This window comes from Elgaria multicarinata, chromosome 3 (genome assembly GCF_023053635.1).
Source record: "Elgaria multicarinata webbii isolate HBS135686 ecotype San Diego chromosome 3, rElgMul1.1.pri, whole genome shotgun sequence".
Lineage (NCBI taxonomy): Eukaryota > Metazoa > Chordata > Lepidosauria > Squamata > Anguidae > Elgaria > Elgaria multicarinata.
The window spans coordinates 122,174,738-122,186,903 of record NC_086173.1 but is presented as its reverse complement, the minus strand read 5'-3'; the positions used below and the strand labels follow the sequence as shown (position 1 = coordinate 122,186,903).

Genomic DNA, 12,166 nt, shown 5'->3' with positions numbered 1-12,166 from the left:
GGTGTCCTTCATGGTTCTATATTACCTTCATGCTATTTAACATATACATGAAACTACCGGGAGTGATTGTCTGGAGTTTTGAGTTACAGTGCCACCAGTATACAGAGGACTCATATCTCTCCATCTAAATGTGAAGAAGCTGTTCTGGTTCTAAATCGGTGCCTGATGTCAGTAATGGACTGGATGAGGGCAAATAAATTGAAGCTTAATCCAGACAAGACAAAGGTGCTCCTGTTTATTCAAAAGGCAGATCAGGGAATAGGAATTCAAGCTGTGCTGGAGGGGTTACACTCGTCTTGAAGATGCAGGCTTCCTGTGTAGGCCTGAACTCTGCTCTGAACCTGGATGCTGAGGTTTCAGTGGTGGTCAGGAGTGCATTTGCACAACTGAAGCTAGTGCATCCTTTTCTAGAGATATCTGATCTGGCCATGGTCATGCTTGCCTTAGGTACATCTTGTTTGGACTACCGTAATCTGCTGCCTTAAAAAAACACTTTAGAAACTTCAGCTGGTCCAGAATGCTACAGCCAGATTTTTTTTTACCAGCACTGGTTACAGGGAACAAGTGACTCCCTTGTTAGAACAATTCTTCTGGTTACTGGTCTGTTTCCATGCAGAATTCAAAATGTGGATTATACCCTACAAAGCCCGATATGACTTGGGCCCAGGCTATGTGAAAGATTCCCTTCTCCAATATGACCCTGCCTGGATCTTAAGATTTTTTGGACAGGCCCTTCTTTTGAGATCACTGCCTTCAGAGGCACGTTTGGTGGGGATACAAAAGAGGCTTCTTGGTGGCTGCTCCCAGGCTGTGGAACTCCCTACCAAGGGAGGTGAGGCTTGTTCCCTCTCTGCTGTCTTTCCACAAAAAAGGTTTTTGTCAACCAGGCCTTTGATGCACAAGTAGTTCTTTTGGATTGGATGCTGTTCTTGTTCTGTTACTGTTGTCCTTTTAATTGTGTTTTAAGGCATTTGTTTTATTATTGTTTAATGAAGTTGGCACGAAGGCAGGACACTAATAAAATCAATCAAATGTACCGTATTTCTTCAATTGTAAGATGCCATCGATTGTAAGACGCACACTAATTTCAGTACCACCAACAGAAAAAAACAACCCTAAGACACACCCCATTTTTAGAGATGTTTATATGGGGAAAAAAGTGTGTCTTAGAATTGAAGAAATAGGGTAGTATTTATTTTGGCAATAATTGAAGCTGTTTACAATATTTTCTGTTGAATACTACACAGACATAAAAACACGCAAATTGACAGGATCAGCAAGTTTAGATCATGTTTTTCTTTAAACTAACTTTAGACCTACATCCAAAGTAGTGTGCATAGGACCACATTCTTAATTTGAAAAATGTGCGATGAACAAAAGTGCTGTGAGTATGAGAGTCTTGCTTACTACAGCCTACAAGGCTGATGTTTTGTATAGGAAAGGATGGCTTTGACTATCATCCCTCACTGCCTCAAATAAGGGGCTGTTTTGTCCACTGTCATCAATAGGTGTTTTTTTAATAGTTTAGAACTATGTGTACTCCATTCTAAAAAAATTAAAATCCTGTAGCTGGGCAATTAAAGTTCTGCACCAAAAGAAACAAGTCTGCCACATGTACATATTTTTATGCTGGTTTGGCTAGTGGAGAAGGGCAAAGAGGTAGGCAGGGCATTGAATTTTATATTTTACATTTAAGATAGTTTCAGTCATACTTCTGGGGCTGTAGCAGCCATTACTTGAGAGTCCTTCACACATATGTCTGCAGTCATAAGCACTAAAAATGTGTTTCTTTTTAGTCATAAGTTGTTTAAGCATAAACATTTTGGGGAAACTGAATCAACCACTAGTACCAACTCTTGCTCTTTTCTTTGCCCTTGCAGAATTGTGGCCTGCACATTAACAAATCTTCAGATTAAGCTATAGAGAGCTTTCAACACTCTAGAGCGAGTTAAGTGAAAGGGAAGCACATCCTTCCAAGACTTACTGTGCACACACACTTTCTAGGCAGGATTCTGTACTTGGGGAGGTGTGTTTGACGAGAAAGAACATAATTCATTAATCCAAGAATTAATCAATATTCGTTCTTTCATTTAAAACATATGGCATTCACAAAATATTTACAACACAACCTAAGACATAAGAACAAGCCCATGAATTTATTTAAGATGCCCCCTTACTTGTATTAAGTCCAGCTATTCTGCTGTCATTTAAGTGGTCTCTTTATATATTCTATATGGTGTTCTCATCATATAACCAGTTTCTTGTCAGTTCTGAATGCTTTAATTCCTGATGTAGGTGAGCTTCATACGAAGTTGTCTTAGGAAGTTGTACTGTTTTTCATGGCAGTTTTATACTTGCCAGTCATCTCCTTTGGTAATGGCACTTTACCAGGGCAGGGAATTTGGCCTTCAATTTCACACATGCATTCTCGCAAGTGATATTTTCTGGGGCCAAATGTCGCAGGATGCCGTAGCTTGCTTTGCTCTTGTGCTTCCGTCTGGAGAGTTTCCCTACCAAATAAAATGAGTCTGCTGTGAGAAGAACAGCAAGAGCTAGACAGTGGTCAATACAGTCAAACATCACAAAGGAAGGCTTTCATAACCAGTTAAACCTAAAGATTTAAGGCACCATATTTTTGACATATTTTATTTATTATTTATTTAAAACATATCCCGCCCTATATCATTAAGATCTCAGAGCGGCGTACAGATAAAAACATACAGTATAAAACAATAAATATACACAGTTAAAAACAAACCATGATCCAAGTTAAAACAATATATAATTTAAAAGCAATAAAAGCAGTTAAAACAATGTGCCAGTGAGTTTAACCATCAAAGGCTTTGTTAAAAAGCCATGTTTTTACTTGGCGTCGAAATGCAATCAATGTTGGTGCCAATTGGGCCTCCAAGGGGAGGGCATTCCACAGTCGGGGTGCCACAACAGAGAAAGCCCTCTCCCTTGTCCCAACATAGCGTATATGTTGCATTGGTGGGATGCGGAGAAGGGCTCCTCCAACAGATCTGAGGTCTCAGGCAGGCATATATAAGGAGAGGCGCTCTCTCAAGTATCGAGGTCCCAAGCCGTTTAAGGCTTTAAACGTCATTACCAACACCTTGAATTCCGACTGGAAGCGTATAGGCAGCCAGTGCAGTTCCTTTAAGACGGGTAATACAGTATCACTCCATTTTTATGTCAAGTTGCTGACAATACTTCACTACCGTAATGTAGTACCCTGGGCTGTTCAGAGCTGAAGCTGGTGGCCTGCTACTTTATTCATCCAGCATCATGGACTGTTTCTCTAGACTGTGAGTGTTATTCCGTGCGCTGTTTTTGACAATGCCCTTCCCCTGTAGCTTCCCCAAGACTGGAATATTTTGGGATCTGTTGCAACCCCTTTGTCATGGCATTTAGTTATAGACTTATCATTAACAAATCACCTACACTAAGAAAAAAATCTCTTCCAAGTGACCAGGCAAAGAGGCTTTTGTAAATGTGAACTCTACTGTTTTCATTTTCTTCTTCTTTGAGTGTGCCGTACATGATTGACGTTACTTATGACAAGGTGTGTGCGTGGGCTACTTATTGAAGCTTGAATTCAATTGTACTGAATTGAAGCTTGTAGCAGCACATGTCTGTGTTCATGCACATGCATTTTATGTATTTTAATTCACTGGAATGGGGAAGGTTAGAAGTTTGGGTCTATAGAATAAAACAATCTGTACAGCCTGTTCATACATATGTTTACTTACTCGCTTTTACCAAGAATTTTTTTAATATGTTGTGCTATCTCTTTGTTGGTCTTCTCTTCCACATCAACCAGGACTTGCTCGCCTGTATCTACAGAGAAAACAGTTTTATAAATATCGTGTCTACAGGGGTTACATGGCATAAGATGTAGCCTGGCCAGTTGTCCATTTCATAGCCTGTAGGTCCCCAGTAAACCGGGGAGCTGAGTTGGCTCGACAGCACTGGAGAGGATGCTTGGGAATGATCATATTGGCAGCCTGATCCACCTCACCATTCCACAGTGAGACCAGGGCTTAAACGGGCACACTGGCCACGGCAACTAGAAATTCCCCAAGTGCAATTAAAAAACCTGCTACTTTCCATAAGCTTCCAGGTGTGGAGGACCATCTTAACTGAGGAGGGGCATGGCCACTGTCATTCTAAACTTTACCAGGAAGAAGACTAACCATAACAACAGGGTCACAGAGAACCCAGCACCCTAATTCTAGACCTCCACTGTCCCAATTCGCTGAAAACGGCTTAGCTATTGATTATAGTAAGTAGGATATATGTATTACACATAAATGAATAAATACGATATATATCCTGCAGAGTGTTGGGTCACTAACATATTGAGATTGACCAATGGTTGTCCTCTAAGGCAGCCACAGTATAATGTAGAACCTGGGGCTTTCCAACACCATGCTGGAGGCCACCTCAGCCAGGGAGACGGATGGACAGAGGGGCAATTAGTACATCAGCAGAATCCCTAAACTGTCTCTCTGTATGGCCCCAGGTACAAACATTCAAACCCAGTATCTGAGTGGCCTGGTCTGATGAGGGAGATGGGATTCCTTATAGATGAGAGCAACCCCCTCCCCGCCTCTTAGATTTGAAATCGTACTGTTTTTTCTGCTGCTTGTTTGTTTTTTATCCTTCATTATTTATTGGTTTTTGTTACATGTGCTTGTTAGCTGGCCTTGAACAATCTCGGAGAGGTGGGATATACATTTATTAAATAAATACAATACTGTACAATCAAAATTAAATAAATAAAATATCAAATCCCATTTTCTGTCCACAAAATCCCCTGATAACATTAGTAATGTTTATGAGAAATTGCATCCGCTGTTAAGGCACACAGGCATAATCCTCTGCAAATGGAGAGTTTTTATGTGGCACAAGTTTTTAGGCTAGTAAGGAGCAGGGCACTGCAGCCTTCCATGTGATGTTTGACTACAACTCCCATCAACCCTGACTGTTGGCCATGCCTCGCGGTGATTGGAGCTGGAATGCCATCAGTTCCCCACTCCTGTGCTCGTACAAGCCCCACCCCCCACCCCAGCACCTTCTGTCTGGAAGGGCCAAGGAAAACAACTGACTAGCGGTCTATAAAATAAAGATTTTAACACCAGTGCAGAGCCATGAAGAGGGAGGAGCTGGCATTTTGTCAGATTATTTAAGCACCCCCTTAAGATTAGTGTTTAGAGGAGACACGAGACTCGGGCTTACTTCACCAACATAGTTCTGGGCCTCTTTCCTGCAAGGCTCTTGTGCAGATCTCCGCTATCCCCGCCCTCCATCCTCTATTCCAAAAAAGCACAAGGACAGTTCTATCAAACTGTCCAGAAAATAAATGAAATGAAAAGCAAGCTATTGCATGAAATGCCTCCTAAGGCAAACGCACCCACTGATGCTTGTCAGAAGTAAAGCAAGCAGGATTCTGTCACAAGATTGAATACCCAAGTGTTGTGGCTTAGGGTGGCAGTCCGGAATGGATGATCACATCTGAGGGGCATCTGCCTCCACCAGCATGCTTGACGGCATGACTGGCTTGGCCTCCTTCAGTGGGCGATGTTTTACATTATTTCCCCCATCCGTCCATTGTGAAGTCTCAGAAAGCTGTTTGAAGATGCCAAAGGTATTCCGATCTACTTCTGCAGACGCAAAGGGTACTCCGATCCCCTTCAGCAAAAACAAAATTGCAAATGCTCATATATACCACTTACCTAAATAGAATTTTAAGAAGGGTGAGGGTGTCATGTTCTTAAACATCACAATCTGGAGCCAAGGGTTTTTGTACTGAATCTGAGGTATGTTGAAAAACACAAATTTTCTATGGGAAGAGAATAAAGAAGAAACAAAAGAGGATGTAACAGCTTTTTAAACTAGGACCTCGGTGGAATGTATGCTTTTGCCAAAGGAAAAGAACATGAGGGAAAGACTGATGAGCTAGTGGCGAGGAAAACAAAGCTAGAATCCGAACACATCAGATTCAGAATACCATCCTGCACTCATACACTGTGCAATGCAAGCATGGTGATGAGTGATTGGAGTTGTAGTCCAACATACATCTGGAGGTCCCCAGGTGTGGGAAAGTCCAGGTCGCCCAAGGTGGCCTACATGACACACTTCAACTATGGTTCTCTGTCTGCCCCTCACACGCGTCATTTCTTCAGCTTGCCTTTAGCCTGCTTCCACGGGCATCGACCTTCCCCAACCTGGTGCCCTCCAGATGCGTTGGACTAAAGCTCCCCTGGCTGGGGGATGCTGGGAATTGTAGTCCAACACATCGGGAGGGCAGCAGGTTGGCGAAGGCTGAGTGACATAATCGAGCCCCTACGCAAGCTTTCCGTCTCCCGCGGCCAGGAGGGCGACTCCGGCATCTGCACTGCCCAGGCGCGCAACTTCCGCGACGGGCATCCTGCGCCTGGTTGCGGCGAGGGCTCTTCGCGCTGCTCAAGGGCTCCCCCACACCACGCCGGCGCCTCGCAGCCTGCCTCCGGCGGGGGCTCCCGCGTAACAGCGGCACTCACCTGGCGCCTTCACTGAGCGCCCCCCCGGTGTTGTAGTTGATCGTCATCACCTTCACGGAGTTCTTAAAGATGATGTCGCCCTGGCTCAAGTACTGCAGCGTCCTCCGGATGGGGAACCGGCCCTTCATAGGCATGGTGGCGGACGGGACTGGGCAGCCGACACACGCCCGCTGCAGGAGAGAGGCCCTCCCTGCGCCACCTCTGACCCGGGGCGAAAGCCAACAAGAACCAACCCCGTCCTAGCACCGGGAGGGAAGAGGAAACTCAGCGGCCCTACCAGTTCGCAGGGGCCTGTGGGAAATGCAGTCCGCCCGAAGGAGGACTACGTGAGGGCGAGAGGCTGGATCCGGTGCAGAATCAGGAGCAAAAGCCCGGCTGGGGGCGTTGTTCAAGAGGACAAGTATTTCAGCTCCAGCCTATAGCCGTTATCCTGGGAGCAAGACCCATTAAATTCAAAGGAACGCATTTCTTGACCTTAAGTTCAGTGCGTGTGACATGGACCGCTATTCACACGACTTGCTGTTTTGATGACGCGAAATGCACACGGTGGTGTTTGAGGATGCTGTTGCATTCATTTCCTGCTTGTGGAGTCCTAGTTGGCCGGTGTGAACACAATGCTGATATAGATCGTCTTTTGTTCAGATCCAGCATGGCTCTTATATTCTAATGACTAAACTAATCACAACATGGGAGTTTCCAGTGGCAGCTTCCATGATCCTTTGTGCCTCTCTAAAATTTAACAAATAAATAAAAAATTAAATTTAAAATCATCTGCAAGTTCCTCCTCCTCCCACAAAGAAAAAGATAGAGATACCCACTCCCCACTATAGAGTGCATGAAATGTTGGATGTGATCATGTTAAATAAAAACCCACATCATTCTGGGATTTGAAGTGTTTCCAAGAATAAAATATTGTATTTTATATTATGGTTTTACACTGTTGTTTTATACTTTGAATGTTTTTAATTTTTGTGAACCGCCCAGAGAGCTCCAGCTATTAGGCGGTATAGAAATGTAATAAATAAATAAATAATAAAATTGCAAATCTCCCATCTCTCAAATAGATTCATGCCTCAGATTTAGGTATTTGCACTATGACATCATCACCAGAGCACACTGGATCCTTGATTTTTACTGTGTAATCTGTGAACTGGGATGTTGCATTTGGGATTTTGATGTTAAAAATTGATCCCTGCTTCAAATTTGTATTTTCGCAACACAAGGGTAACACAAAATATTGGATCTGTGTTATCTATGGCGAGTCCATGAACATGTATGTAAGCTGTGATTTGCTGGTGGATTTTTGTGGACTATGTATAAACATCACAAAAATTCAGGATTCATGTAAATTATATGAGGTTCAAATTTTATGAAGGCCTACAAGAACTGTGGAAAGGGTGTGAGAGGGGTGAGGGAATATTTAATTAAATTTTGCCTATTTATTACTCTATACTTCGACCAAAGTACATTGTATATCTTTTCTACAGAATCATAGAATAGTAGAGTTGGAAGGGTCCTATAAGGCCATCAAGTCCAAACCCCTGCTCAATGCAGCATCTCTGACAGATGGTTGTCCAGCTGCCTATTGAATATGCCTCTAGTGTGGGAAAGCTCACAACCTCCCTAGGTAACTGATTCCATTGTCGTACTGCTCTAACAGTCAGGAATTGTTTCCTGATGTCCAGCTGGAATCTGGCTTCCTGTAACTTGAGCCCATTATTCCATGTCCTGCACTCTGGGATGACCGAGAAGAGATCCTGGCCCACAACGTTTTAAGTATTTGAAGAGTGCTATCATGTCTCCTCTTCTCTTCTCCAGGCTAAACATGCCCAGTTCTTTCAGTTGCTCCTCCTCTCTTCCAGGATTCAAAGAGCTATGTTAGGCATGCCCAATGTGGATTTTGACCCCCCCCCTTTAAGTAGGAGCTACTCCTCATCCCCTTAACAGTATCTCAAAAATCTTTCCCATGTGGCTGTGGAGGGTTTTTTTTTCTTCTTTCCAAGAAACACTATGATATAATTCACTTTAGGCATCTAGATATACAGTAGCTGTGTGATTCTTTAGATCATAGCATTACTGTATTAGCATTTGTATTCTTTTAAACATTGTTAATTGGACCCTTCAGGGGCTTTAACTATTATGTCATAATTACATGCCATTCGAAGATATTAATAAAAAAAAGTTAAAAAGAAGATATCAAAGGCCATAAGAGTCTTTATTCATTTTAATAGTATAAACCTCCTGTAGGCAGCAATATTAAGCCACAACAATATAATGCCACATTTAGACAGCATTTAATAAAATGCATAAGCATGCACTGCAATACTCTATATACACACACAACAATGCAAATTTCTCTTCATGACTGAAGACACTGATTAGATATAAAAATCCAGATTTATTTTTTTAAAAAAACCATGCTATTTTAAATGCTATCACATTTACAAGGCTGATTTCACAAAATAAACCATGAGGGAGGAACAGCTTATGATAGGTTTTAAACCTGAAATTAAAAAACCCAAAAAAACAAAAAACCTCACAGAGACATTTTAATAAACAATGAAAAACACAGGCTTACAAAAGATACTGCAGAGAATTATCACAGAAATTCCTCTTGTGGTAAATAGGCAAGTATTATTGAAAGCTCAAAGCTTTAGGGGGATTCCAAATACATACAACAATTACATAATGGATACATATGCTGGTTCTCCTCCCCACACCCAGTTATAAAACTATTAAGAACATTGGCTTTACATTATGTTTAGAATGGTTGCTGTTAGACATCTTTTCAGCATATGAGTTCCTTAAGTATGAGTTCCATATGCTTTTCAGCATATGAGCTGACAGTACATCACTAAAACCCATTTTTTCAATTCATTCCCCCCCCCACCCAAATAAAATAATAATAATACATTACTTGTTTCTAGAAAAAGCTTAACATATTAAGCCAGAATCAAAAATCAGTTTAGTACCTTCAGTCCAGGGGGAAAGTTACTCTTTCCTTTCTATTAAAGGATGCTAATTGGCAATACATATTTCTCACCATTTACATTTGTTATGTTTTTAAAACAAAATGGTTGAATGATAAATGCCACATCCTTAACACATTTAAAACTGACTTATAAAACACGCACACAATTATCTCTTTTCTTTACCTTTTAAGGAACAATTGAAATGAGAAAATAATTTAATGATACGTTTTCCATTCAATTTTAAATCTAACAAAAGCAAGCAGAGTGTACTAATTGTTATGATACTAACAAAGCCATCCTATACATGCCTACTCAAAAGTAAGCCCTATTGTTCAATGGGACTTACCCCCAGGGAAGTCAGTATAAGACTGCAGTTTAACTGAAGGAGAACCTCATTTGGGATAAGTATAAAGTGGATTTTTAGTACCAAAAATGTTTCATAAGGTCAACAGTAAAAACAAAACAAAATCTATGTACATTTGTTAAGCAGTAGGTCCGGAAAGAAGAGACTGGACAGAAGCACACATGAGCAGTATCCAAACATCTCAATAGGGCTTCCGTTCCACAAGGATTGTGCCACTTATCTTTAGTACTTTTTATGGACTTTCCAATCAGAATCCAGCCTATGCAGGACTATGCTGGTGCTAGACTTTATACCTTTACCAGCAGCGCTCCTTTTTACACGAAGTCTGATCTTTAAAAGACAGTATTTTAACAGATTTTAAGCTGGCTCAACTGCATGGGTGGAAGTGGAGCTCATCACCCTGTCCTTCCCATAACAGTGCCTCTGCCCCCTGAAAATTCAGATTCAGGAGACATTGCTGAATAGGGTTAATGTGGAAAGGAGGGGGGTTCCCCAAAATTCAAGCGGAGGAACCTTCCACGAGAACCCCTTCCGTTGCAGAAGGCAGATGCTGTATCTAACCCAAGGCTTGGAGTGCTTCTTGTAAAAGGTATACAGTCTAAGATCAAGAGGTGATTTAAGTATCAAGAAGGTGGAGGACAGAATTGAGAAATAGAAAACTTCATTTTCCAACTATTAACTCTAGGCATGACCTTTTTTATTTTACGTATAATATCGGCATGTAGTGATCCTCATAGGGCTCAAGAGATCAGTTTCTCCCCTCACTCCCTCAGTCCACTTGGAGGATGCAGGTAGTGTGCCAAAGTGCTGTGGAAAACACAAGATCTGTGCCTCCCAGACCCTTCATCAAGCCCTTCCTTTCCACGCTCTGCAAATTATTTGAATTCTGGAGACAGTGAGGGCTGGATGAGGACAGGCAGCGCACACACACCTCCATACCCTGTAATAACCTGGCAGGCTGCCTCTGTGCATCCATTCCATCTACACACATCAAAAGGGATAGAGAGAGGGGATAATGCATTTGTAACCTATGAGGATCCTTCTGTACATGGGCACTGCATCTGGAAGGATTTTTCACTTTGTTTACTTGACAAATTGAACTTAGCTGAAGAAAATGGGGAGAAAGCCACTCTTTCATTAAGAGAAGTGGCTGAAACGTCTCCCTTAATATCTTCATAATTCTATTGGACCCCCATTCTGTAAGATCCCTGCATGATCAACTGTTGTTGCTGGCCAAATTATTCCATTTTAAATCAGGAAACGAGGGGCAAAGATGCTCAGGCAAGTGAGATTAATTAAATAAGCAGGGTTTAGGGAAGGTAGGATTTGCAAGCTACTTTTCTTCAGAGTTTACACGGAATATCTCCCATATACTTCACTACTAGTATAATAAAATTTCTCTTTGCTATTAATGTGTTGTGTGTCATACTTATTGGCCATTTGAAACAGATTTTTTTTAAAAAAAGAAGTTCCTAAAAAGAGAGTATTATATCTGCCAAGAGCATCATTTATTAACTATCTGATAGTTACATTCATGACACCACTTATTGCATTTTGCCTTGTACTCACTTATAACAAGATGTCAATTCAAAACTACTCATATCTTTTGTGCAACAGCCTCTTCTTCATTCTAATTAGCAATTTTAAGGGAAATACAGACAGCATTAAAATACAGTGATCACATCTGACATGCTGACAAAGACTACTTTCAGAAAAGTAGGGGGGGGGAACCTTTTGTATGTGTTGAGAATATACAGAAATGTTTGTGATCCACAGGTACAATCCACCAAACACTGTCATTGCACAACCTCCATTCATTCCAACAGGGCTTGTGTGTATTTAGAAATAAGACGTGGAACTATTAAATAGTTTCCCTCAGTATTTAAGACAAAGTGCAAATACATCCTGGGTTTAGAAAGTGCCCACTCTACTGAGGAAAGTGGGAATGCATATGATAATACCAGGGCTGAGCTTTGAGCAAGAAATAAAATTTAGGAAGCTCAAGATTTGCAATGCATTTATAAATCCTTTTTGTTAACATATAGAAATCTGGTATATATGATTACATGACTGTACATATTTCTATATACATACATACACACCTTATATTACACTGTACATAATGTAGTGGACAAATGTCAATACTAGCATATAAACATCATACACACAAATAAATATGGCCAGGATCCAAAGCACTAGTTTAGCTGTGCTTAAGAGCTTGGGCAAACCTTATGATTTTTTTGACTTTTTGTCCTTTGAGTGGCATATCTTCCCCACCCTAAATG

At 41.3% G+C, this 12,166-nt stretch overlaps 1 protein-coding gene across 1 annotated transcript; it reads right to left on the bottom strand.

Annotated features, from left to right (window-relative positions):
• Positions 1 to 1,305: 1,305 nt before the first annotated feature.
• Positions 1,306 to 6,744, bottom strand: MRPS25 (mitochondrial ribosomal protein S25). Its single transcript, XM_063121417.1, has 4 exons — positions 6,546 to 6,744; positions 5,739 to 5,845; positions 3,753 to 3,840; positions 1,306 to 2,510 (listed from the first exon to the last, which is right to left on the bottom strand). Exons 1-4 carry the CDS (start codon positions 6,677 to 6,679, stop codon positions 2,318 to 2,320), a joined length of 522 nt encoding a protein of 173 aa, XP_062977487.1. The 5' UTR covers positions 6,680 to 6,744; the 3' UTR covers positions 1,306 to 2,317.
• Positions 6,745 to 12,166: the final 5,422 nt, after the last annotated feature.